This window comes from Anarhichas minor, unplaced genomic scaffold (assembly GCF_050575085.1).
Source record: "Anarhichas minor isolate MPS153535 unplaced genomic scaffold, ASM5057508v1 ptg000007l, whole genome shotgun sequence".
Taxonomy (NCBI): Eukaryota; Metazoa; Chordata; class Actinopteri; order Perciformes; family Anarhichadidae; genus Anarhichas; species Anarhichas minor.
Genome location: NW_027466453.1, coordinates 18,464,150 through 18,492,053, shown reverse-complemented (window position 1 = coordinate 18,492,053; position 27,904 = coordinate 18,464,150). Strand labels below are relative to the sequence as shown.

The 27,904-nt window shown below is 42.9% G+C and overlaps 1 protein-coding gene and 1 long non-coding RNA gene across 6 annotated transcripts; one reads left to right on the top strand and one right to left on the bottom strand.

Moving 5' to 3' along the window:
- Positions 1-250: 250 nt before the first annotated feature.
- usp31 (ubiquitin specific peptidase 31) lies at positions 251-26,143 on the bottom strand. 5 transcript variants are annotated; one of them, XR_012952916.1, is made up of 20 exons: positions 24,932-26,143; positions 24,642-24,776; positions 24,216-24,310; positions 24,032-24,124; positions 23,698-23,833; positions 23,315-23,462; positions 23,054-23,234; positions 22,765-22,876; positions 22,473-22,567; positions 21,522-21,599; positions 20,587-20,716; positions 20,154-20,273; positions 19,351-19,576; positions 19,094-19,252; positions 18,615-18,767; positions 16,315-17,690; positions 9,000-9,226; positions 8,746-8,820; positions 7,490-7,965; positions 251-1,121 (listed from the first exon to the last, which is right to left on the bottom strand). XR_012952916.1 is itself a non-coding variant. In XM_076086398.1 (17 exons), exons 1-17 carry the CDS (start codon positions 25,457-25,459, stop codon positions 14,011-14,013), a joined length of 3,768 nt encoding a protein of 1,255 aa, XP_075942513.1. In that variant the 5' UTR covers positions 25,460-26,143; the 3' UTR covers positions 12,458-14,010. The 5 variants fall into 5 exon arrangements, 2 of the variants coding, with proteins under 2 accessions (XP_075942513.1, XP_075942512.1); XR_012952915.1 differs by having other exon boundaries at positions 8,746-8,828; positions 9,022-9,226; XR_012952917.1 differs by having other exon boundaries at positions 7,490-7,959; positions 8,746-8,828; positions 9,022-9,226.
- Positions 25,261-27,904, top strand: LOC142945076 (uncharacterized). The gene is made up of 3 exons (XR_012952918.1): positions 25,261-25,581; positions 26,821-26,915; positions 27,201-27,904. It is a non-coding gene; the product is annotated as an uncharacterized LOC142945076 (long non-coding RNA).

The following is a 27,904-nucleotide window of genomic DNA, read 5'->3' as shown; positions in this document are numbered from 1 at the left end:
AACAGTTTTAAACACCACTTCTGTTGCCATGTGTACGCATGTTTTTGATGACGTCGGCTGTAAAATAACGTGCAGAGGGATGTTACATGTTGTGAAACACTGAGAGACTGGATAGTTGCTGTCTACATAGTTTGCAGGATGGAATACAGTCTGTTACTTATTGTGGCTGGTAATTGATGAATTCACAATCATTACGTTTAATATTAAGGATTGTCATTTTGCACAACACAACTGGACTGTGACAAATATGTGAGATTTCAATACAACATCCTAAAAATAAATAAAAACTAAGTTCATTTTATTTTTTTACAACAGCAAAAAAACAAAAACAAGCTGAAACACGACACATTCTAAACAATAGACGACACATTAAGTATAAATGGGCTGTGGAACTTTTCTGATGGTACAGCAAACTCCCTCCAGCTCGGCAGATAAAAAAGATTTACAGCAGCTTCTAATTCACATCACACCCTCGTTCAAACTGGCTGTTCTCCTTAGTCATTGTTAACTATGATGACGTGCAACACTTAAATAAAGCCAAAGCTTTTACTGGATCCACACCAATCACATGGCGAATCAGAAAATAATCAAGTGGCCTCTACTGAACCAAAACATTCAGAATATAGAAGCTGCTTCACTGTGAAATGATAAAAAATAGTCCCGGACCTCTGTTTGCAGAGAGGAGAGCAGATCAATAACAATCAAGACTGTGATTAGACGAAAGGGCCGATCTTGTTTGAAATGCCTTACATCAGATCTTGGTGAGTATTCTGGGCTGTGTGTTACCAATGTTTGGACAAATAAAACCTGACGTGTTAGAGGTAACTGAAATAAAAATCTCTGCTTTTGCTGTTACAGAAAACAAAGGTTGTCTCATCCGAACCTCCACGCTCACAAGGGAAATGATATTTTCTATTATTTACTGAGCCCTTTCTCTGGTCTTGAGGTATAGTATTTTATAAATCTGCCAGCGTGTGGGTAAAACTGTGGGCTTCTCTGCACGCTCACCTGTCCTCTTCACAGCAGCAGGGTGTGAGGATCAGCTCATCCATAGCTGCTGAGCAACGAATATTCGCCAAGATCCACAGCGACTTTAAAGATGGTGGCAGATCAGCCGGGAACTGCAGATGAGAGATGAAAGGAGGAGGGAGGACAGCAGGAGAGGCAGGAAGAGATAGAGTGAGGTGAGACGTTAATACCCCCACACGACATATCCTGCATATCATATCCAAGTGAAATAACAGCCAGCCCATCAATGCAAACATGCACCATTACGCCAAGTGTTGAACTGCTTGATATTTCAAACATGTCATGGGGATTTCCAGCTCGAACCTGAGAATGGGGTAGAAGTCGGAGAATAACCAGCTGCTGTGTTGTGAAAGGATCAGCCTGATAATCTCTGTAATATCAGAAACGCATTCATTATGTCGGAGCAGGAGCATGTGGCCTAAATCAGGGTTATGACAGATGGGCAATTCAAATGTTAAAAGAAGCTCCCTGTAGTCGTTCCTAACGTGTGGAAAGTGTTTTGAAACCTGCTCAGTGATTTCAGTGTATGTCCTCATTAGCATTATTTTGCTATCCTTAAGCTGTGGGTCATTAAAATACCTGACGGTGGATCCTGCAGCACATTGTGTTCTTTCACAGATTTAAATAAATAAATTGCCGCAATTAAACATGAACACCAGTTTGACTTCAGTCCCTGAGCAGCGAACCATATTTCACGCTACACTCATCTATTTGGCTCCTAACTGATACCGTGTTACCGTGTGGGGTCATATTGGTCTCAGCAGCACACTGACCTCCATGTGCTTTTGTCTCATCTCAGTAACAGAGTTTAAATTTCAAATACACCTGTCTGCTCAGATATTTACAGTGTGTTGAGGTATTAAATGGTGTAATAGGAAGACTAAACCATTTCTTTTCTAACGTTTCTAGTAAAGATAAATACAAACCTGATTAAAGCTACATGGCAGTAATGTTTCTCCTTAAAACCATGCTCATGTCATCTCAGGATCAGTCTTTGAGGTTATGTATGATTATGAAAATATTGCTATAAGGCACCTTTGTTGTGGTGGTGATAGTTATAAATAAGTGAGTGTACACCTGATTTATTTAAATATAGTTCTCTGTTTTCTTTGGGGAAACAAAACAATAAAACCAGTAGTGATTTATGAAGCAATAACCTCGACAGAAAAAGAATAAATAGGGCTTTATAATCATTGCCTATGGAGGTGTAGCCTATCAGAATAGTCAGCAAGCATAATATCTTAAAATAACTTATTTCCACTTTTGCATACATCAAGATCCCAAAAGACACCGTAAATCATTCCACCTCTGCATTCCTTGATGACGACCGATTGTGTTCACTTCCCTCTTTTCTTCTTTATTAAAAGACTGCAGGTCCAACCAGACAGCAGACCAATCTCTGAGGCCTCCATATAACACTCTCCCCTGCCACCTCCTGCCCCTAAATTAAGATTAATTACACAACAGGCCAATATGCTGAAATGGGAAATGATATGCTCCCAGGAACAGGACTCTATAGATGCTCTGTCTGAGTTAGTGGAACAGCTTTTAGATTGCGCTCACACATCCCTATGCTGAGCACAGCAGGCGTGGGATTGACTGTCTCGCTGCATTCTGTGGGCTTGATAATACCTGGCAGAGGAGTCTCAGGATGGGACGACACTGATTAAAGCCACTTTTATTGCATGTCAGGTGGGGTTGAATTCTTCTTTTTTTTCTAATCAGTCTTCACACGCAGTGAGACAACAGACCACGCCCCTCTGTGTGATTTGATGCATAACTGGGAGTCGAACAGGCCCCGTGCAGTTCAGTATGTGTGCAGATATGACAGTATTTTACATTTATTGTGGGAGTCTTATAAATATCAAATAATCAAATATGTGTATTTGCTCGGGCTGGAGAGATGCACCACATAGATGTTGTGTCTGCTTGCTTACATTCTACATTTCTAAAGGCTAGTGTTTAGGATTCGGCAGCATGGCAGTGAGGTTACAGATTCCAGCCAACTGAAACTTCTATCATGTGCGTAGTCGGGTGTCCGACATGAAACCGCTGAAGGCTCTGTCGAGAGCCAGTGTTCGGCTCGTCTGTTGTAGGCTACGGTACAAACATGGTGGTGACATATCAGACTCCGTAAAAAGGACCAGCTCCCTAAGTAGATATATAAACGGATAATTCTAAGGTAACAAATACACACCAATCTTTATTTTCAGGTGATTATACCCCAAAGAAAACATGCTTATTAATATTATATTCATTTTGCCAATAGATCTCCCTAAATGCTACTCACTAGCCCTGTAAGACAACCATCGCAAAGAATGCTGCATATTTGTTCTGCTATTTGCTGAGGATTTTATTCAGACTTCCACAAGTAGGGAATGATCTTATTTCCACCACAAACCAGCTTTTTGCTCTTCACAGTCATTACAGTAACAGCATCAAAGACCAGCATGGACCGGCTCAGCCACACAATCCCCCGCTGTGAACATCACCAGAGGAAAAATTCATGCTGAGCGAACTGAAGGGAGAGCAGCGGAAGGAGTAGCACCTGGTATGTTATGTAATGCGTGGACCTGATTGTTCAACATGCAGCTCTGTGTGTTCGCACTCTGCAGACTGTGAAGCATTATGTCCTGGACTGCGTTTGAGGATGGATGATGGGCAGCTGGTGGCAGCAACATGCTTCTGAACTATTTCACACAATCCAGAGTCTGACACAATTTAAATACAGTTCTTGAGAGAGAAGCCTCTGCACACTGCAGAACAATGCAAGTATTTAGAAATAAGTGTGCGCTGTCTCAAACTTCATCAGGGCCAATGTCTGCCAGAAGGGAACCCAAACCTCAAGATGGGACCACATAGAGTTCACCTGCACTATGTTGTGCAAGTGCACATGGGAAATGCAGTTCTTCCTGGCTTTTATCCTTTTCATTCTGTGGAGAACCAACTATTGCCTTCTTAAGCCATCACTATCTTATAAGATGCTGACAGTCAGTGCTGACAGCCAAGTGCCCCGCAGATATGAACATCAATAGCCTGCTGATACACCGCAGTCTTCTTCCAGATTTCTCAATATTCTGCTTCAGGCTTCCACTTCCTTGGATATGAGTAGTGTTTTTGTTGTTGTGATATTTGTTTGCAGAACTGTAGATCAAGCCCAAAGTGAGAGCTGCTGTAGGTTTGAAGGATTAAACCTGTTCTTTATGATAGACATGTCGGGGTGAAGTTAGGTTTCTCTTATATACAAACAATTGCTGGTTTTTATTTTTAGGGTGCAAGACAACAAATGTTTTAAAGCAATGCTTTTATCACCAGTTGATTATGAGAATGTATTTTAAAATGTTAGATTCAGAATAACATGCTGTGTTACGATTTGGTTTCCGCACATATGATCCCAGTCAGAGTAAATAAGAATAAGCAATATTACAGAGGATTAGTCAACAAACACAGCCACAACAAGTATAATGTTAGAGCTCATAAAGTTTAGAAGTAAACCACCTTTTTCTGCAGAAAGCGCTTACTTGGCAAGTTGCTACCATGCAGCAACATCGAGAACAAACCTATAGTTTGGGTTAAATTGCATACAGGAGCCTAAAAAGCCTCTTGAGTGCCATGTTGCTTCAATTGCTGAAACAAGCACTTGCATGGGATGACCAAGAACAATTCACGACCATCATTGACATGTTGAAGCGCACACGCTAACACTCTCTGGCCTCCTCACAACATATCTGTTCTTCAACATCAGTATCTTCAGGTGCTGTCAGTGTCACATATGTCATCAATACCGACGGTGCACACTAATCAACAACACAGAGCCATCCCGTCTCTCTGCTCCGCCGTTAACGGTGGTCGTTGAGTAGAATTAAGAGCAGCGGACATAAGTATCAATCATCCGATGATAAACGATGCAGTTGAGTGAAACTGAGAGGGTTCTGCTTCTGTGCAAGACCTGATAACTGCCTCCAATAATATCTCGTCCTTCACCAGAATGTCAGAGTGAACCTGTTCCACAGACAAAGGAATGCAATGATTAAATTCCTGCCTTCAGCCACAGAAACCCAACACAGGAGGATAACATGAGTCAAGGTCATTGCTTTCACGTTCCAAAGGATGGCTCCTCGGGTCTGTTTGCTGCTTGTTGTTCCTCCCAGCTGAAGAGATATGAAGTCTAAAATGTGGAAGGGGAAGGAATGCCGGAGAAGGATCGGTCGGAGAACTGTCAATGTGTGTGGACTATAATATATTACAATGACACTCCCGAGAATCAAAAGCAATGAGCTGCTGACTGTTTAATAAACTGCAGGCTTACACAGCGCTATGTTCTTAACTATGATTCATTACCGTCACTGGATCTTCTATGAAAATAAAAGAGGCGCCCGAGGAGTTCTGCTGGATTCCCGCCACACTAAATTGCTGTATATTGCCTCTGCATTACATGTAAAGGCTTTTTGTGGAGTTCATGTTGGTCTGTTTTCTTTCCTCTTCCCTTAATTTTACCACCAATTAAAAATGCATGAAAATAAGAGTCCTAGGAGCCTCAAGAGTTGTCATAGAGTCTTTAAATTCACATACTAAATGCACAGTTTGATATTTTATTCATTACTGGGTTTCCTTACATCATAATTATGGAGGTAGACTTAAACAGCCTGCCTCAAAGTCACGGCTGACATTTCTCTCTTTCTGAGGAGCTGACTGCGGTGAGCTCTTGAGGGCTTCATCTCATCTGTTAGAGCAACAGCTAAGTGAACTCTGTAGGACACTCCAGCTCTATAGAGAAGATACAAGCTGTTATATTGAGGTCAGGAATCTGTAGTGCATTACTTATCACCAGGGATGAACATTTTCCACATCCTAAATAAAGAAATAAATATGAAATTCTGTTTCATGTCATCCATTGAGAGTCTGAAAATGTTTGTTTTAAACAGAACCATGTATCGTTTAATCATGCCATTTCATCTTAGGCTCTGCAGTATGGCTCAAGAATTTCTCGTTATTACAAAGGTGATATTACGGCTCTTACTTGCATTTTAAATAGCAGAATTAAAAAGCAACGGCGATACTTATCACTGGAGAAAGGCTGTTTGGAAGGCCAGCCAGAGACTGCTGGGAATTGAGGGAGAGAGCTTGATACACACACGTACACACACACACACACACACACACAGCAGGTTCAGGGCGCTGCTCTGGTTAAAGCCAACGCTTGGCTGACTCATTACAGCGCTGTGGATACACTCATTAGTCAGCTTCTGTGGGCACTGGAAACAGCTTCAAAACGTGGCTATGAATGGCCACCAACATGTTCTGTGTGCTAAAGTGCTCGTATGATTCTTCAGAGTTTAAGACGATCTATAATTCATTCTGCCGTGCTCATTGTTATTCTCATTGGTGAAGGGGAGAGTCTGGGGAATGTGATAGGGCCTCTTCTTACTGTTAATTAGGGGAGCAGAGAGGATGGCTTTTTCTGAAACTTGTCATGAACATGACACAAGGCTATTAGGTGACTGGGAAATTTGACTCATTGCGATATGGCTGAAATACAATCTGTGCTTCACGTCTCATTTTTAAAGGCTTTCACCGGGGAAATGGTATATAGAGGGAAAAAGGAGGCAATGAGGCAGTCAGTGCTTCAAATGTTTAGGTCTCCTGTGAGTTTGTCCCACCGTGTTTTCATTGACAGGTTTCAAGAATGCATGGAAACGCCATAACAGAACAAATAAGCATGAGGGGCACCTCCTCTAGTCGTTCACATGAAACCAACAAACACAATTCACCGGAGATTGTGATGTAAATAGCTTTAAATGTATTTTTCTGTGTCAGCCATCACTTCTTTCCAAGTGGACAAAAATAGTGCTGCACTTTGATTGAAGGAACATTCGTGCTCTTGACAGAAGTATTATCACATTTTACTTTCTGTTTTTATAATGCAGCAACTGCAGGTAATAACAATAGGAACATTTATGTGGATCTAAGTGGCTCCAGAGGCTCACCTGTCATCCGCTAGGATTCTCGGTATCATAGGGGGTGAAAAGACAAAGGAATGAAATCCAATGATAAAGTGTTACTTTTCCAGATATGACAGGTAATAAAGAATCCCAGAGCAAGCTTAACAAATACATTAAGCCATTTCCCTAAGCCCAGGGACATATTCCTGCAGTTGGAGAACATTCATTCATAAATAAATAATGGTGAAACGGATTATGGGTGCATCTGGCTTTATATCCGTATTAGCTGCGGTCCTCATGAAACCATGAATCATGATAAAGAGGATTCATGAGCACTGAGGCCTCTTTAAAGTACGGATCCTTCAAGCCTTTTGTTCCTGCAGAGAAGCTAAAGGGTCATGCAATTTGTCTTTTCCTATTGCCTTAGAATCCAATAATATGTGTATATACATTTACCTATAGGCCAGGGTAAGAAACATTTGTAAACTATTTCATATTTGACACGCTGGTATACGTACTTGTGTGTTACCTGGACAGTTTTGGCTCTTTCTTCCTCGTAAAAAGAGATCAAACAGGTGCTCAAATGGCTGGAAATTGTAAGACGGTGACTTCCGGTGCTGTTTTGCAGAGCTGATGGAACCATTATCCCAGTTCATGGTCTGCTGGCTCCATTTCCAGATTCCTGTTGCCTCTCTACCTCAGCAGTGGTTCTCAGTTCCTCTCGGGCCATAATGTGGTTTCACTCTCTTTCAAAGTCTTCTTGAAAGGCTTGTTGTCACATAGAGTGTAAGCCCCAGAAAATGTCTTCATACACTCGTATTTGAGTGTCTTCTTCCAAAAGCCCTGAAAAGTTCCTCTTTGTATGTTTTGTTGCAAGGTAAGCATGCACCTCACAAACAAGGTCACTTCTTCTTCTTCTTGTTATTCAGTTTGCTTTATTTCACCAGGATGATCCATCCGGTATCGGCTCTTTTTACTACAGCTACATCTGCATCTGTCAAGGTAAACAAACAAGTACCACTCAATGGTACAAGCATGATCTTCATCTATTGGTATTCCATATAGACTGTATAGACTGTACATATATGCAAATGAAGAACTCAGGTATTGACCTGCTCGCTGACAGATCAGGCATGTTTTATCCCACTTTGATGGAAATGTGACCAAACACAGAATTTCATGGAATCTGGATAACTGAAAGCCCACTGAAGGTACCGTCAGCGCAAATGTGCTGAGCAGCGCTGAACAAAGGGTCATACAACCAGTCTGGTCCTGATTCTACAACCACAACAACCGATAATGGGATATTTAATCCATTCTGCATGCTGTTGCTGTAAAACGCTTTGTATTTACAGCCACGCCAACACACTGATCCACATTAAACCAACTAGAACAAACGTTTGCACCATTAGATTTAGTTTTTATATTCTGCTGCATCCGAAGCCTTTAAGATATTATCATATATTGATACGTGGATATTTAGGTCACAGATGCACCTCATCTCTTTAAGTTTGACTATAAGCATCTGAAGACTATGAAACAACGTGTTCACACCCACTGCACACACACACACACACACACACACACACTCTAAAGTGGAGCATGACCCGACCACACGCATATCAACTTCTGAAATCATTATTGTGATATTGAACAAAGTATCATTTATCGTCGTGTTATTTTCATAAGAGAGAGATACAAATCTGTGCAACAGCGTAACAGCATTGTGATTGGATGTCCGTGTGCGTTCACATCTATATTAAAATCAACTCACCGTTCGGATGGCTCTGATCAAAATCAGGAAGAGTGACGATTTCTCTCCCTGCCAATCTTGGTGTTTTTGCTTCGTCTGAAACACTAGATAAGGAAGAACAGGAAATGGCAGCAGGGAATAATCAAAATTCAATGAAGAAAACAAGGAACAAAAAAGGAGATTTCAGGTACACTGAGGACCATTGAGCAGTCCTGGTGACAAGGGGGACACGGCCTCCAGCCAAAACCCCACACACACACTTGACATAGGGATACACCACATGCGCAGCCGCCCCACCTCCAACCCGCTCCGCTGGTGCCTTGGATCACTGCTCGTGTTGTCCAACACTGTTCCGCCTGGGAAAGATCTCAACTATCAATCTCCAAGCTGTCAGCCACGCTGACCCATTGCAACCCGGAGCGAATCCTGCAGTAGAAATCAAACAGCCCTCCCTCTCTGTAGTGAAGGTCTGCTGCTGTCTTGTCCTGCTTTGAACATTACCCTGTGAAGGTTGATTGAGTGGTCAGGGGGGGAAAAAGGGATAACAAACAAGCAGAGTGCATGTGAATGTGAAATGAAGCTCAGCAGCAGATAGTAGAAAACAGACAACTAATTGGCTGCTACAAGGAGGAGGACGAGATGAAGCTGATAGCAGGGCAGCAGCTTTTACAGCGGGTATCGGTACCTTATTTCTCAACGAATGACAACTGAATCCTGCAGTGTTTATGAGCTTAATCATCAACAATTGCCCTGCTATAGGGAGACAGTCTTCAAGACAATCATTTCAAATAAACTGTACAGTTGGCTGCATTTGAACACAACCCAGCGTCTTCTCAATGGATTACAATGACTTGCAGTTAAGAGGCTCACAGCTGCCATTATTCTTATCTCCTATGAGAGACCTCAGCTAGCTGTGAGGCCTATAGACACTCTCATAATCTGTTGTTACAGACAGGTTCATGTTGGTGACCTTTAGCTGTGCCAGCACATGCATATTATGCTTAGGGTCTTGCACCTCTCCGCAAGTACCTCTCCGTCTCTGTCTTCCTCTGGTTCTTCCCTTGAATTCCAACCGATTTTTCCTGCCTTCTAAAATCAATTATTATTGATTTTGCTGCACTCTCTGGGGTGGAGTCAAAAGAGGGGACAAAGGAGACAAAACCACGGGCGAATTGCTAAAGTAACTCCACTGTACCGTGGGGGACTGATAATATCATGAGAGAGGAGTCAGATGCTGGTTCGAGTCCATTGAAAAGCACTGGAGAGTGAGAGATAACGGCATCCTCTGCTTACCAGGAAATTTCAAATGATTCATGAGGTGGATCTCAGCCAAGAGCCGACTGTCTGTCTTCTTTTATGGCATAAACCAACATGCCGATACAGAAATAGAGAGAGGGAGACTAAAATACTTCAAACTTTGGGTTTAACAGCTGCTCTAAGATGATCTGCTGACTAGAAATCTGATGGGTGAGAGGGGAGACGATGACAGATGCTTCAACATTCTGGCCTCTTCTGAATATGTTTGCCAGATGATTGTGTGCGTACAGCATTCACTCCCGTATTAGACTGAACTGTAAACGACAGAGAGGCTCTAATGACTTTTAATGACGGTCTTCAATATCACCAATGTTTGCTTGAAAATACTGAAAATAATCTGGAGTGCAAAGTATATATTTAAATGTTACACAATATGCACATTAACTGATGCCATATACTTAACTGATAATATTTTGAGAAGAAATAGGTTCACACTTTGCTCTGATGGTTTCTGTGGTCCGTGCGTGTTGAGTGTGTTGTACAGTATGTGGTAGGATGAGGGTTAATGATGCGAGTGCCCTTTAACCATCGCTGATAACATTCAAGTCATAGCTCGCAAAGATTTGCCGGCTGCAGCTTCAAAATGAGTAATTAAAAGACCCTTTAAAGCATAATGAATCAATTAAAGAATTAGCAGTTGATGAATCACAGTGGCCTTAAACTGCTTATTAAAAACATCACTGATCGTTGCAGCCATGGTGTCGGTGCTGAAATACGACACGTGGACGTCCCTTTTTGAGTGAAAACTGAGCTCAGACATGCTTGCATCTGCACATCCCAGCCCCCCTGGCCCCTCTAAGAAAAGCTTTAAATAATAATCCTGCCCAGAAATGTAGAGGCGCTCATGTATTGCACAGCCTTGAGGTCTCTGCAGCGGCGAGACAATGAGCAGTGGATTCGTGTGCTCATACTTGCTTGGATCTAAACGAGATGAAAGGGCGATCTTTGCACATTAAGAATAAAAACACTTTCAAAAATGTGCCTCATGCTGCAACAGTGCACCATCTGACAGCTGCGAAAATACAAACGCCTTTATGGAGACAGACTGTGGACAGTCTCGCAGATCTGAGAACTGAGCCCACTGTGGAGTGGTTACTCATTACCGGCTTCTCTGACATCAATCAATCTCAGGTTGGGCAATCGTAACACACAGAGCTTTGTGTAACTTCAATGTTAATTCTACTGTAGTGCGTTTGTGTTCATGCTGCATCGGTGAGTCTCTGTGAAGAAACCCAAGAGCTGCCTGCTGTATGGAGGCAAGCTGGAGGAGAGTTTGTTAGAGGAAAGCTCCCTCTAGTGGCTGAATGAATACACACACAAACAAAGCTTAATGACAAGACACCACTCAAACCTTTTAACATTTTTAATCAGATTTTTCATTTTGTACTTGCATTGATAAACCAACAAAGTCTGTACACATTTGTCCTTTTGGTGGACAAAAATAAAAATGAAAAGTGCATACATGATAACAAAAGAGAAATAAATTAACATTGAAGATTTTGACCCATTCTAATAAACTATGAATGTTAAAAACTTTGCTCAGCTCGTAAAAAAATAGAAAAAACATTTTGAAATGAAGAGGCGAATGCTAGAACAGAGGCCCTAATGTAACATTTAAAGAAACTGAATCTGGTGCAAGACATACAGTAAAACAGCATTCATCTGTGAAAACAATCTCAATAAATGCATCTTACAAAATGCAATATGAGCGATACATAAAATCACAAGTAGAAGACGGAAAGGTCAAAGTGGAGCCGTGCATGTAGCACTCTGCATGTAGCACTCTGCTAGCTTAGGAAACATTAAAGTGAGACTCGTGACATTCGTTCATCACACAGAAAGACACAAACTATCATCACGGTTCGTTTCGCTTGAGGCTGCCGACGAGTTTCAGTATTATTCATTTGTAGTGTTTACGTGTGAAAAAGAGTCCTTTAAATATGAAGGACAACACGCCGCTGTATTGCTGTAGTACTACAGGATCTGAAGGATTTTGGTATTTCAGTGGTAAAATGACACAAACATGTTGCAGATAATGTCATGTGTTATCGTTCCACCGTGAACAAGTGGAACTTGTGTGACTCTGTAAACAGAACGATAACTCAACGTGCAGGATTCTCTCCTCTTAACTAGCGTGTTCTCTGCATTCAGAGCGATGCTCCTTCACCCGTTAAACAGCGCTGCTGCTTTAAGCACGTTTCATTTCTGACTAACTGACGGTTTTGAATAAAGAATATTTTTTTTTAAATCACGTCATGATTGCAATGATTGACTTGGCATTAATACTACAAAACGTTTTAACTGAACATTCACATTTTAATGTCATTGCTCATTACATACTGTAATATAAAACTAAAAACGTACTATCTTTCTTTATTGCATTTAGCTATATATATATATATATATATATATATATATATATATATATACATACATATCCCCTAAACATTACATGGTAGAATGCTCAAAGAAGCGATGGCATTAAATACATATTTTTAAGTTGAATCTTTTTAACTGTACAGATGAAATATTCTGTAATTTACAATGTCTTAATATTGGAATGGTGTGCAAATGAAGCAGTGAACACACAGCCATGCTCTACTTTACACAGCCTCTTGCATAGTTAATGAAATGCATGCATTAGCGTTTTCATGCAATATTGCATTCCTTAATGATCATTCTGAATTTTGTACATTAACAAAGAATATAATCAAAACAGACAATAACTGCAGTGAAGAACGCTAGAAAGGGAAATGGATTCTGTGGAGATGATGATTCCTTTTCATTTGACGGGTCTTTGGATCAATTGGACGTATTTGTGGTTTATATAGTAGAGCACTCGTCTGGTCTTCGATGAGCTCTCTTTGATTATTCAAACCTCCGCTTCTTTAGTGGAATTGATAAATGAGACGGTTCTTGCTCTACCACGATTGTATTCTAAGTTCCTGTGCCATAACATAGGACCACGGTGACACTGGGGTTGTTATTACAGCTCTACAACACACTACAGAATTTAGACTCCACCACCACGCTGCGTACTGAATGAGCCGACTCATCATGTCGTAGGTACAAAAGAGTAATGTAGGCAATGCGGTGGCTATAAACAGTTATGGATGAGGAGTGATTGGGAGAACAGGCTGCCGCTTTAAGATACAAGTTCAGCTTTAAGTTGTGTAGAGAGAAATGTTCATTCATTCAGTCAGTCATTAGCGTCACAAAAAGGTTCCGTTGGACCTCTATTTAAATATCATCAGCAATATACAGATGTTGTCTACTGATCCGTGTTTACATTGCCCCCAAAGAACGACATGAAAATGTCTAAAGTCCGAATGCACCGGATGTTCGCTACATGTGGTCCAACCGGTGTGGAGGAAAGGACAGCGCGGAGGAGTAACGGCGCGATGAAGCTCTACAATGCAACTTAATGACGGACTTTAAAAACAGGCAAACAATGACGGACAACCATCCTGCCACGCACAGGTTCCTGATCGATTATACGAAGTAGAAAAGAGCAGCAGCACATTTAAACAGCAGTATGTTATCTATGCGGTCCGTGGCAGTTTGAACACAGTAGCCGCTACATTTCTAATAACGAGTATAGAGAGTCCCAAAAGGTTTGGGGCGACAGAGCGAGGAGTCAACACATTCTGTCTTTATTCATAATGGATGTTTCTATGGCTCTATTAGGACTCCCAGCTGTTTAACAGTAAGTACATTTAGAATTTGGGTTAAATCTGTCATCATATTTACCTGCCAGAAGTGCTGAATGAACTTGTTGTGAATTACAAATAATATCAGATATTGTTCGTAGCATTCGACTTGCTATCCGACTGTCTCCTTCCAGCTCATTGTGACATCACGAGATGTTGCCTGCTCTCCAACGCTGACCTCTGACCTCTGACCCAAAACAACCTCCCACACTCAAAGCCAGGCACATGAGGCTGCTGGTTTGCTCCGACCACGGACGGGCTACTGAAACGACACACATGCGTGTTTAAATGGAGCGCTGTTCCCTCTGAAAGCATCTGAGAACAAATGTAAACCTGGTCGATGCTACAGAGAAACATCTAGAAGTCAAAGATGATGTTCCTGTTAAAGTACTTACTAATGGCTGGATTATAATGGCATAACCAAAGTCATTCATTCATTAAAAACATACCCTGTGCTGGTGTCTAATGTATGGATATTGCAGTTGCATTATGGGTAATCCTACAATGATAATGCTGATTGTTCAAAACGAGGCCGGCCAGCATCAGCTGCAGCAGCATTCTGTCTGTTTACTGTAAAGGAAATAAAGCCTGCAGCGGCTGGTAGTAAAGGACATCCAGCCTACATGTGCAGGTTCCAACAACAGCTGTTCAGAGACAAAGGAAATGGAGTTCTGGGACGATTTAATGGCTCATCGGATTTAGTTTCAGCCTGATGAGGCAAACAAAAAGACATGGCCTCCTCCAACGAGGTCCCACAGGTTATGAGAACTGCTGCAAACAGGTGTGTGTGGTGCCAGTTCTGAACATCAGCATTTGAAAATACGCTCATTTAAGAAACAACGCCAGCAGCACCGTGGTCTGCTCCAGCACCAGGTGTGGTTAAAGGGGTGATTCCTTAAAATGAGCCCTGAAACACTGAGATGAATTCACCGTTTTACCATTTCAAGTCTAAGGCCCGTTAACACGACTCAACGAGATGTCTGGAGCCCATGACGTGTGAACAATGAGATGTGTGTGTAAATGAAAACTACCGTATCTATACAAAGTGCGAACAATACGACATTCCTACTCAGCGATGCATACAGTAGTAGACTACCATGTTGCCAAAGGCAATTATTTGTTTCCACGTACAGTATTGGAAGGCGCTTAAGATCATTTTCATCTTGCTCATGGAAAAAAGAAATGGGTTATACACTCTAGATTTAGTCAATACCTGTACAGATTTTAAAGGGTTTCATTCCAAAAACACTCCATCCCTTCAATAAACATCTGCTAAAATACATTTCTATCAAAAAAAGTACTAGTATTAAACAAAAATAAAGTTTTAAAATATTGTAAAAGCTGTCTCGATGCGTGTACCGACTCTAATCCTTTCGGTCCGGGGCCATCCCCTCTGTGTTTATATTTAATGTTAATAATCAGTCAGATCAAAATGACCTGTTATTTGTCTTTTCAGCTGCGTGTCAATCTTCCAGACATGAAACTGGAAGTTACATAAAGTCGGCTCATGTCGTCAGACACACTACCTCTGAACCAATGTGTGTGTGTGGAGAGAAACAGAGCAGGTTCTACTCACTAACGGTCAACTTGATCGGCTAAAAACAATCAATGAGAACTACTGCGAGCGCTTAGCCACTGTTATTTGGGAATGAAACTCTTTTGTGTGTGTGTGTGTGTGTGTGTGTGTGTGAGCATCAACCCAGTTTCAGTGTTTGTCCAGAGACTGTTTCTGCTGTTACGCTTCTCACTAATGTAGTTTTAAATGCTTGTAGAACAGCAGTGAGGTTTCAGCATCGACACCCAGCTCATTTCCATCCTAATCTGCAGAGACGCAAACGATGCATTGTTGGTGCACACGAAGTGAAAAGGCTTCTTAAACCGTTAATGTCTGTAAATGCACGAGCTGCTGCTTTTTTAAAATCTGCTGCCGTCGGCAGGAAATCTTTCAAGCAAACTAAACTTAATGTTTGCAGCTTTTCAAAGACATAACAAGCCTCCTGTCTGGAGGAAAGATAATTGGATTTCAAGATTGCAACAGGGAATTCTGTCAGCTGTCATATAAGCCTCCAGTACAAGCTGTGCAGCTGAGCAGCTGTGCAGCTGAATGCAGACGGCATGCTCATGTACCCTAAAGGCCAGAAAGCATCGAAACTGTTTCGCTCCCATCAAATCCAGACCTACTGCTCAAGAGGTGTAATTGGTAACGGCACACACAGATTTAAAATCTACCAACAAACTGTTTGGCACCTAAATGTGCAGAGGATGTACTTTTTCACAGTTCCAGAAAAGAACACTCAAAGCTGGCCGCCAATATTCAAACCTCAAAGCCAGCTGGTGCAAAAGCATAACATCAGAAATGTGTCTCTTAACAAACACGTCTGGTGCTCGCTGAAACGTAGGCACAAAGACAACAGCTGCGTTATGTACGGTCGATGGAACTACGGGTGCATCATTGAGGCCTCTTTGTTGTACGTGCAGGAGATTGCATGCTCGACGACAGCTTTCGGGAAGAGGCCGTCCTTTCTAGAGGCTTCTTCCCGTTAGAGGGAGACTTGAGACTTACTTCAGAAGTGGAAGACTTGGACTTGCCAACGTTTAATAGAGTGCGACTGAGAGAGCTGGGGGGCTTGGAAGACGCCTTTGTCCCTGGCTTTGACTCGCCTCCATGCGTCTCTGTGGAGGCCTGTGAAGACACGGCGGCTCCCGTCTTTCCAGCATCACCGCCGATGTCCTTGGCTTGTCCGTTCTGCTTGCATGTCCTCTCCGAGGCTTTTTTGCCAAGCAGGGTGCTTTTCCCCAAATCAGCCGACCGGCGGCTTTCCCTTTGTCGGAGGGCGCTCTTGAAGAAGGACAAGCCTTTCTCCTCAGACTTGCTGCTGCGCTGCAGGTCTCTGTTGGAGACGCTGGGCGAGCGCAGGCTCGTGACAGAGGAGCTGCTGCTGGAGCTCCTCACAGATCTCCTCTCGGGCCGGTTGCCTTCCCCGCTCTTAGACAGGGAAGAGCGGGCTACCAAGCTGCCTCGGAGGCCGTCGACCAGGGGGCTGGTGTGCATAGAATCTCTGCTGTAGCTCCTTTCCACCAGCCTTTTGCGACCACTCGCGGAGCTCTTCTCGGTGACGCCGGAGTTCTTCTTTGCAGTCGGCGACGGAGAAGCTGAGGACTGAGGTGTGGAGCAGACGAATGGCTTACGTTGTGGCGTTACGGCTACAGGTTGAGCTGCCTCCTTTGTTTTGGAGGGAGTTCCACAGGGTGTCGAGGTGCTTTTCTTGGCGTTTACACTCTTTTCTTTAGTATTGCTCGCCTTTTTGCCTTTCACGGGAGTACTGGAAGACGTCTCGGCGGTGCAGGTCTTATGGGTTGAGCACAAACGTTTTTTGGAGGTTTTCTCTTGCTCCACTTTGCTGGAACTCTTTGAAGAGCCTGTGATTTCTGCCTTTGAGGCAAATCCTCCGATACTGCTCTTACGTTTCTGTTCTTTGGAGGGAGTAGCTTGGGCGGGGAGAATGTTTTGGTCGATAGCAGTTATCTGGTTGTTGTTCTCAGTTGCCTCATTTTTGGCGCTCTTCTTCTCCGCTGGAGTGGGAGCCCTGCAGTACATGTCTAGGAACCTGGTATTGTTGTCCTGGTCACCGAAGTTGCTCTCCATCATAGACAGGGGAGTCCTGCTGCCAAAGTAGCGTTCATGTTTACTGTAGCTGCCAAAACAGGAAGTGGAAACTTTGTCGTCGCAGGCCTCTCCTATCCTCTCCAGAGGAGGGGAACATCGAGAGTCCAGGGAGAACCGTGAGGGCGAGTTGGATCTCATGTGCAGCTTCGCAGAGAGAGACCAAGAGGGCTTCATGCCGCTATCGTTGAAGGCTAAAGGGCTAGCGAGGGACGACCTGGAGGACACGCTCTGATGCTGAATGCTCCTCACAAAAGGGCGGACCGAGAATCCTCCTAAAACAAAGAAACGTTAAAAAAAGAAATGCTGTTAGAAAACCCTCAACGAACACATTTACAACAATTGTATTTAACTACATTTTCTAATCTGTTCCAAAAGTAAGTTGAAAATCTTTAGCAAACTTAAGTTTGTACATAACTTTAATAAATGAGTAAATAAGGATGTAAATCTCTCAATCTCGGCTACTTGCCGTCGTTCCCTTTTCCCAATTCATTTCAGCTGAATGTCACAAGTCCCCTGAGTTGATTGGAGGGTTATTCAGATCACCTGTTGTGCAGGGTGGGGGGGGGGGGTGGGGGGGGGCTTGGTGCATTTCTCCTCTTGGCCAATCAGCATGTGATGAAACCCTTTAACCGGGGCTTAAGAGAGGACATTCTGATTCTTGTGATGAACAGAAGCCCAACAAGCCAACACCGTGTCTGTTGGGATTGACTCGCTGTGTCCGGTTTCCCACAGCACAGAGCTGCCGAGCATGTTCTCCTTGCTCATCCAGTCAGAGTTCCTGACTGTAAACATCTCTGGGAAGCCTTGGTGGTTTCTTTAGATTCCAACAGAAACATTGTCAGTGGAAGGAGAATTGCACTTCGTACAAAGGTTTGTGTTGCTTGTTTTAAAAAAGTAAAAAGCAAAGCTGTCTCCTTGAAGCCGTTTCCTTTCCTCATGTTGGTCTACAACTGGCCACACGTGTTTCTATATTGGTTTTGGTCTTCTGAATATTAAAAAACTCCGGTCTCATCTGGTGGATGGTTTTGCTTTTATAAAGATCAAAATCACAAGCTAGCTCTGACCTTTGTGCTTCTGTTAGAACTATGAAACTGAAAATAAAAGTCAGAGGACAGCAGCAGTTCATGTGTAGTGAAAATGTACACAAGGCAGCACCACAGATAAATACAATGTGACACCTGTAAACATTGTCTCACCATCATCTTCACTACGCTCTACTGGAAACTCCACCGACTCAGCCAGCGACGCCAGAGAGGTGCGTCTGGATGAGGCTCCAGAGGCCAAGCTAGCAGGCCTGCTGCCGGGTAACCTGTTGATCCAGTGGTCGCACAGGGAGGAACTGGTGGAACCTGTGGAAAGACAATAAAAACTCCAGTTTCTTTCGAAGCTTCAGAGCCACGGTGAGGTATACTATCCAGTTATTTCTCTCAAAATATTGTAATTGTAGATACATGCACATTAAAGTCATAATGGCAAAATTCAGAGTCAGGCTTTACTCTTAAGATGTTTTGGTTGGTTGTTAGTTTCTCTCCAGTATTCAGCTCTAAACCTTCTGTCACAATGCTACTGTAGTATATCTTTGTAGCTATTGTTATAAAACTACACTTTGACTTCAAGACAATATGAACTCTAAATACAGCAGATATTTGGCAGAAGGTAGGAGACGAGTACTGACCAGCAACAGAGCTGTTGGCCGACCAGGAGGGAATAACCGTCCTCCGCTGGTAGAACAGTATGTAGGCCGTCTGCTGACACACGCCATCGTCAGCTACTGGTGAAACCTCACTGTCATCAAAGCAGTACCACTGACCATCAATGGAGTTCTTACAGTAGGCTGCGAGTGCGAAGGGAAGAATGGGTTAAAAATGGATGAACACATAACTATACAGTCTCATTCAACATTTGAACCGGAACATTTGTTCACAGCATTACCTGTGTAGTGGCCTCCGTGCATGTTCCCATGGTGGTTGCACACAGCATACAGGTCATACAGGTAGTCATCAGGGTTTCTTCCCAGGCCATAAGGGCGCCTCCAAGGTGACCAATGGGAGGGTAAGCTCCAGCTGCTCTGGCTTCTCTTAACCACATGAGGTGCCATGTCCATGCCCATCAGCGGGAACCTCACCATGTTCTGCATCTTCACCCTCCGGTCCCCCTCCTGAAACATATGAGTTCATATAATGAGTTCAGCATTATAACATCAGTATTTAATCGACTGCAGCCTAAAGCACTTCAGTCAGGTCTCACTTTATTTGGGTTTGATGAAAAGTACACAGTAGCTACAACCATTATTCGGAACTTTTAGCTGCTTGATTCACTGTTTTTGAGTGCCAGCCAGCTCTTTTCTCACAGTTAAGATAAACTTCATCAAACCTATAACAGGATACATGCTTCAGAAAATAGAATGAAATCTCTTAAACACCCCGAGTGGGGCTGGGCATCGTTTAAAATGTGTAAATGTTAGTGCAAACACGGTATTCAGAGTTTCAGGACCAATAAAACAAATATGTCTGGAGCGCCTTGGTAGCTGAGTTTTTACAATACATGCCATATAACCGCCACGTCCCAGGTTTGATTCCGGCCTTAGGGCCTTTGTTGCATATCCTGTCCCTACTTTATATAGAACAGCAACATCTTAAAGCAAAATAACAACTAGAGCGGTTCTTGTTCTTGATACACAGACAGTAGATGTGGTTCCACATTTCTATGTGAAGTGTTTGGTTGAGCTCGAATACCTGTCTGAACCTCTTGAGATGCAGTATGAGCACATCCGGCAGCGTCCACAGGCTGAGCTTAATGCGGCCCTGCTGCAGCTGCTGGCAGTGGGGACAGCGCCAGGCGTCGTCTGGGGCCAGCTGAAACACACACAGCCAGGCAGCAGCCATCAAGGACGAGCTCCCACCACACCGCTTATAAAAGAGGCCTCACACGGGACAAGGCCCGGAGCTTTTCTCCTCAACACAGACCACAGTGTATACGTGGGCCTGTGCTCAGTATTTTCCAAACGTAGCGTTAGGAGTCAAATACACAGTAAAGACTTTTTTGAATTTTAGCAGAGGAATGAAACACTGGTGAGGAGGAGACGTGTGAGGCTGTACTTCAAACTACTGACTGTGCTGTCAGTGATCAACTGTGTTGTTGCGTGCATGTGTGCGGTCACAGTGTTACCTGCTCCTCCTTGGTGTAGAGCTGAAAGCACTGAGCGAGGGTGCAGGCCTGCGGCTGATGATGCTGTTCCCTGTGCAGATACACACTCTCAGCATCAGGAATGTACTCATCCTCCGTGTGTCCGAACAGACTGTGGGAACACGGACCATTTGACCATTAACGGGTGTGTATGTGTAAAATAAGAGCAAACATCTTGTTGAACTTCAAACTCTGGTGTTTACTTGTGGTTTAAAACCACAACCGTTTCAAATTAAGACCATTTGTAGGTAGATTAAGCTATTTGATTTTTCAAAAGCAAATAATGTGAATAGCAGAGGCACTTCATAAGATGTCTAGTCCTGTAAAATGACTCCTGTGAGGATTTGCTTAACTCGACAGTTCCTGCAGAAATCCTGCATAATGCAGTGACCGTCGTCATCACTTCTTTCTGCCTCACCGTAAACTGCAAAGCTATTTTCTTAACATGTGATGTGCGGGCACGCTTATGTTCTGTGAATGTGACATGTTGTTTCCTTCTAAGTCAATGAGCAGTCGCGTCATGTTGAGAAACAGGATTTGATGACGCGTCGTGGCTGTGACACACACCGCTGCAAGATTCAGGCCTGTTTATTAGTTTATTTGTTTATTTGTTTTACATTAAAACTGATTCCATCACCTCAGCTGTGCTTTCTACATAACTGCTCACACGGACTATCTTGTTAGCCTGCCTGTTTAGGCATGGCCTTCAATAAAATGACAGTAATAACACCGGCAACGTCATGTCTACAAAGCACGTTATTAAAATGAACAGCGTGGTTTAGTGTGGTTTGGTGTACGCAGTCTAGTTTCCAATGAAGATTACAGCAAACACATGTCAACACCTGGTTTGATTCTGTGCAGAACAAACATACTGTCGATAGGAATAAACTTATCAATAATGAATCTTTTTCACTCACTAGTCCTTGGTCTCCTTGTCCCACTCCACCACAATCTTCACGTGTGGCGGCCCCCCTTGTCCACAGGACTTGTATGCTCTGTAGTGGAAACAGTGAGAGTGGGAAACAAACACTGAGGCAGGTGACATTTCATTTATGTCACTGTAGGCTAGAAAGAAAAGCAAAGTCATGTGTTCCATGATCTACATGCAATTACAAGAAGTTGAAAACGGGATCAGTGTGAAGTACATTTCTTTAGAAGATGGTTTATGGTAAATGAAATAATCTTCACTCTCAAAGAGCAGCAGTAAATTCAAAGTTAATATTTATTTCTGCAGTTATGGATTTGTGTGTAAAACAGAGAATAATATATACAGAGAGATTCTAGTCGTCATGTAAGAACCCATTGATCAGTCAGAACTTTGATTCATGCGCCTCTACTGAGCAACAATCTCGTGACTTAAGTCGGTAATAAACCAAATGTGCTGAACTAGCATTTTTACAAACAGTTTAAATCATGTTTGGGCACAAAGCAGTGATGGTGCATGTGTTCACAGAGAACATTAACCAGATGGATGTCATTGTTACCTAAACGTCATGCCCGTCTTTACCTTTTAGTGCGCGTGTACAGTGTTTGTTTGGAAGAGGTACAGATCAAGATGGAAACAAGTAAAATACAGCTTCCAAACATTTGATTCAATATCAATATGCAGATTCAAATAGATTCTAGTATTGTTAAACAAAAGTCTGTGTATATTTGCCTCGTAACATCTACATTTGACTGACTGTTTTCCACCTTTTCATCACGAATGGCTGTTAAAGGCATTCTGTCAATGGGGTGAGATTTATGAAAGTGTACACAGTGCACACAGCATTAAGGAGATGTACGTGTGTGTGTGTGTGTGTGTGTGTGTAAAAGACTTAAAAATCACAATATGATATATAGATGTTGTATTAAACAGCAGAACTGACCTGTCCACGGTTGGGTGACAGAGTGGTCGCTCATCTTGGGGGAGGAGGTAGGTGATACCGACGACGCCAACCACCCGGAGACTGAAAGGCCCGACCTATGCAGAGACACCATAGTTAGTGCGTCTATCTTATTAACACAGTGTAATCAGAAAAACAGGGATGCCCTTTAATAATTTCACAAATAGTAATGTCACTCGTTTTGGAGGCTCATATTTTGTTTGTTTTCCTTATCCATCCGCTTACTGTGTGTAGCATCAGCTTATTTACTGCAACAGCGTGTTCCTCTTCCTACCTGAATGTAGACCCCTGGCCTCAGAAGATGACGCATTTTCTCCAGGATCTCTTTCTGTAGAGCGTCCCAGGTCACAGTGCGCTCCATGTACAGTACAAACGGCAGGCCGAACCTAAAACAACACCATGTGCGAAGCTTTAGTAGCTCTTATTTCACCAGGAAGCTTTGAACAACACTGATAGCCCATTAACCCACTGCTTCCATTTGTCTGAACTGGTTATTGTGTTACAATGATGAGAAAGAAAACAGGTCATGTATCGCATTACATAGAATATTGTGACTGCAGTACCTCTTTCCTTGGTGGCCGGTACAAGCCCTGTTACACACCAGAAGGATCATTTTTTCTGGTCCCAGGTTTTTATTGGGTGATGCAGTTAAAGGGGTCACGGCCCCTTGCATGAAAGACGATGTCCTGCTGATTTCTGTCCCATATTTTAAGTTGTTATGATTCAGGTTTGCCAGAAGACTTCCTGTGAAAGACACAAACAAGGCTCGTATAAATTTAATGGGATATTTAATGGGAATTGATGAAATATTAAGTAGAATTCACCTCTTTTTGTGCGTATGTTTTCCAGTTTGAAGGTCTCTGGTGTCTCAAAGGCAAATATAGAATCGCTCTCTTGAATGATGTCGAGATCATCGTCATCATCGCAAAATGAACGATGGAAACCATCATAGTACATTTCAGTCAAAACAAACTGAAAGAGAAGAAAAGAGTACATTTAAAAATGTAGTGTCCACTTCGTTGAATGTTTCATACTTTCAAGCTTTAATCAATGTTAGCACTCAGCTGTTGCAGCCCTAAGGACAACTGTGTTTAAAAATCTCTTTCTCTGTATTGAGTCCTGCTCAGAGGTAGAACTGGCTTCAGGAACAGTGAGCTACCATAGTCTCCCTGTGAGACCCTGAGCTGATAGGAGACCAGAATAGTACCTGGTCCATTGGGATCTTGGTCTCACGTGTCACGGCATCTCTGAGGCGATAGACGGTGCTGTTGAGGGGAACAGCAACTCCAATCCTCATACAGTGAGAGTACTTCCCCTGGTACACCACTGTCACATACAGGGGCCTGGCAAAAACAGATAAAATACTTGATGTAAGCAAGGCTGCTCCTGCTGTAAAGCCATGGTTCACATGTATTCTAGTGGGAAGATGATTCTTCACTTTTTTTTTCTGAACTGATGACACTCCTAAAATGAACACACTGTTGTTTTGGTTTGAAAGTGAACTCCACTGATCACACCTCGTGCTCCAGAGAGGAACTCACCGTGTGTGCGGCAGTGGGATCGGTAAGGAGATGCAGAGGAAGGGGTCGAACGTATTGCTTTGCTTTTGGCAATGTGGGCAAGTAAGAGAAGACCTGTTGGGGAAAAAATGTAATCCCTTAATATAACAGAGGGATAACGTGGCCAAAACACAAACATGGAAGATTTACTGGATATAAAGCGTACCTGTACTGAGCCTGAAATAGTTCTTGTACAAAAGACCCGGCAGAGAGGGGGGGAGATGGCCCCTCTAAGCTTTGATCGTCTTCTTCAATGGGTGGCTGAACAAACAGGTTTTACTCGTCAGAATCATAAGTCATAAATAATACCAGCCTATCAGGTTCAGCAGTCAGGAAAAATAAGACCAGGCAAGTCTAGATCAGCAGGAATGTGAATGCAGCCCATTTGTAAAAATGCACTGAGTGACCGGAATCATTTAAACACCTGTGAGTTACAATGTCCTGCAATAACATCTGGGATAACTATGTTTTAGCTTCCCAGATATAAAGGATCGTATGGCTGAGCAATAAGAGGGGAATCTGCCACATGCAATCACTGCTTTTCACTAAAAACAACAACCGATGCCCCATAACACAAGTCTTCTAAACATACTTTTATAGCAGGCCTGATGTTGGGGTTGACGGTGTTGAGGTCCTCGTGTACTCTGTCCAGCAGCCACAGCAGAAACTCCTGAGCGTCGTGCTGAGCATTCCCTTTAAACTGGGTGGCATTTTTCGACACAGCATTCTGCAAAGAAACAGCATGGTCCAAGGGTTACGAGGCATGCAATGTCTCAGCCCTGTTTATCCTGGAGTGAACTTAGATATGTTGATCATAAAGTGTATCTTATGAATAAACGTGTATGTAGCAGTGTTGTGGGTAAGTACTGATCATGCATTTACCTTAAAGTCCCTGCTATGCTGCGGGGTGTACTCAAACGTCCACAGAGCCCGCACAAGTCCTGACAGCTGCTCTGTAACTTCTCCTTTGGACAGAGGACCCTTCTTCTGCAGATGTAGTACGCCATTTGTCTTTGGTTTGCCCTCCTCCGGCTCCTCGCCTTTGTAGTGCTCCAGAACCAGGTACTCGGCGAAGAGTTCCGTGTTACTGAGGCACTGCAGAACAGCGTTCATGAAGCAGGTATTCCCGTGGTTTTTGAGGCCCGACACTCCAGGAACTCTCTCTCCTGACAGGAAACCCGCGAGGTCCCCATCGTCCATGGGCACATCTTTGCTCCCAGATGAAAAAGTTGAAAAGCCTCCATCGTCTTTGTCGTCTTCTGTTGGCACTTCAGATCCAACGTGTGATAACGCCGTCAGTGTCCTCAGGACTCTGCTCATAAAACTGCCAACAGAGCGGACAGAGCCTCGCCTGAAAAGCTTCTTGCTGAAGCTCGACTTCTTGTCCTTGATTGCGGCTTTGCAAGACATGATTCCTCTTCCACTGGACAACTCAGACAGGTGTGCTGTAAAGAAGAAGAGCCATCTCCCCGGCTGCTCTCTGCTGCTCCATCTCAAAACATGTAGTCAGCACTGACTGCTGGCAACCTCAGGTGTGTTAGCTGACCTTAGCTAGTAATGCCATTTTAGTTGAGTGTTCTTCTTCTCAAGCATGCAGCTGTAACTGTGTAATTTCACTTGACGTTAGAATTCCGTGCGCTACAACCTTGCCAACAAACCGCCCAAGGCCAATTACCTAATTACTTAAGAAGCGTAACAGAAACATTGCTACGGTCCGTTATTGATGTCTGCAACTTGCTCCAGGGTTACCTTGTTTTAGCGGTTTACCGCCCCGCAGCAATGAATCAACATCGGTTATACTGAAAGCGAAGGCAGCAGTGTTAGCTACTTAGCTAACGCTGGCGATAGCTACAATAACAACAAGAGCAGCAGAAACGGCAACCGACCGGTTCGACCGAGATGTCCATGTTCAACCAGAAACTGATAGTCCGCCATGATTTGCAGGATATGACAGTTGAAGTAGAAAGCGTGTCCAAAAATTTGCTTAACCTCGCATTTGTCACATATTTAGAGGCATATTCGGGCTAAGCTAACAGCAGAATCGTTCTACTTCTTCTTCGTCTTCTTCTTGTTCATGTTTGTTTTGGCAGCTGGTGAGCTGGTTTACCACCGCGTTAGCGCCACCTGCTGGACTGGAGTAAGAGCAGCAGCCTGGCAGTACTGCAGCCAGATACTCGTTGTACCGTCGCTGCTCTCACTAACCCTGTTCCTTTCATTCTTTCATTTAAATGCGGACCTAGCCAGCCATGTTAATGGACAATAATTACATTGTGCAGACTGATTAATAAACAAATGTTATCTTTTTTTTTTTTTTTTTACAACTGCATTCATTTAAGGAAGGAAATCTGCAGCACCGTATCACCAGAACAATATATAAATGGATAATATATATCCTCAAACAATTCATTGCCATAACTTTGAATAGGCTGTTCTCTTATCCTGTTCATACTTAAAGCTATGAAAAGTAATGCACTTGAATTTGCATATAACCCACGTAATGGCGAGCCAGGACAGCTAACATGCGTTGCGTTGAACTACTCACCATGGTGATAGACTCAGATATATCTTCTCATTTTAGCTGCAGATATAGTTGGCCAATAAACCAGATGTTGAGATGGTCAATCAAGAGTCCAAAATGTGTTTGTTTTAGAGGTGGCCTGCACCTTTCACTGAGGAAGCCTTTATGACCAAGTTGATTTAATACCAACCACTCCTACATATCATCTGAGAGCTGAGTTATTGTGCAGACTACTTGTTTTCATATTTGGCAGCCTAGGACACACTCGTGAGAGGGAGTCAACCACTTGGGATGCCCCACAAGGAGGCTACTGTGATGTCTCGGTTATCATTGGCAGTCACCATGTGTGTAAGTGTATATTTATATAAGAGAGTGACGTGGTGATGACGTGGTGACGTGATGACGTGGTGATTCACCATCTCTTTGTTAATGTCTTTGCCCCACGCATCCGAATACAATGGTTCGTCAGATATCTATCGAAAAGTTACTCCTCAGGTTGTCACATCGTAGGTGTTATTGAGAATGTGAGAGGGAAAACACTGTGGGTTGGTGGCTAACGCACATTTCAAAGTATTTTAATCAGTCTCTGAATCATCCTTCTGAACAGACAATATGTTTTCCTTTATTATGTAGGTGGAGAAGATGGAGAAGAGCAAATACACCCACAAATATCCCAAGGATTTAATGATGCCAAATGAAGCTGATATGAAAATGATTGCAGTTGTCTTTTATCATCTACACAAAGAGCATTGATTGATTGTTCAAATGTTGTATGTATATGTTGGGTGACTGATTTCAGTGTCATTGTTCGACTTGTAATTACAGTATTGATTGTATATGGTGTTCAGCAATAGAACACAAATAATAAAGTAAATGATCATTATAAAAGGAAGAGATGTGTCACAATGTCCTAGTTGTTGATGCATTGTCCATGTATCCAGTTCAACATATCAGTCACAGTCTAATTCCCTGGGAACTATACTTACTGTTTGCTTTCTGTTTGCACGTTAATAAAACATCTTGGCAAATTGTGATGAAAACAAAAACACATTGTATTCATGTCCATAATGTCAAGATCATCAACATCATATGCTGCTGTTGTATAATTGTTAGTTTCAGCCCTGTGCGATAATTCAAGTGCCTGAGCGTGTTCGGTGAAACTAAAGTGTTGTCGCGCTCATCATGTCAATAATTAAACAGCACATTCTCTGGAGATAATAGTGTAGATTTTTGAGTGACAGTTGTTTTGTGTTGTGCTGATTAGCTTCTTGTTCTCACTGATGGAGTGAACTATAAACACTTCCACTGATTGGCACTTGTATTGTGCAGAGATGCAC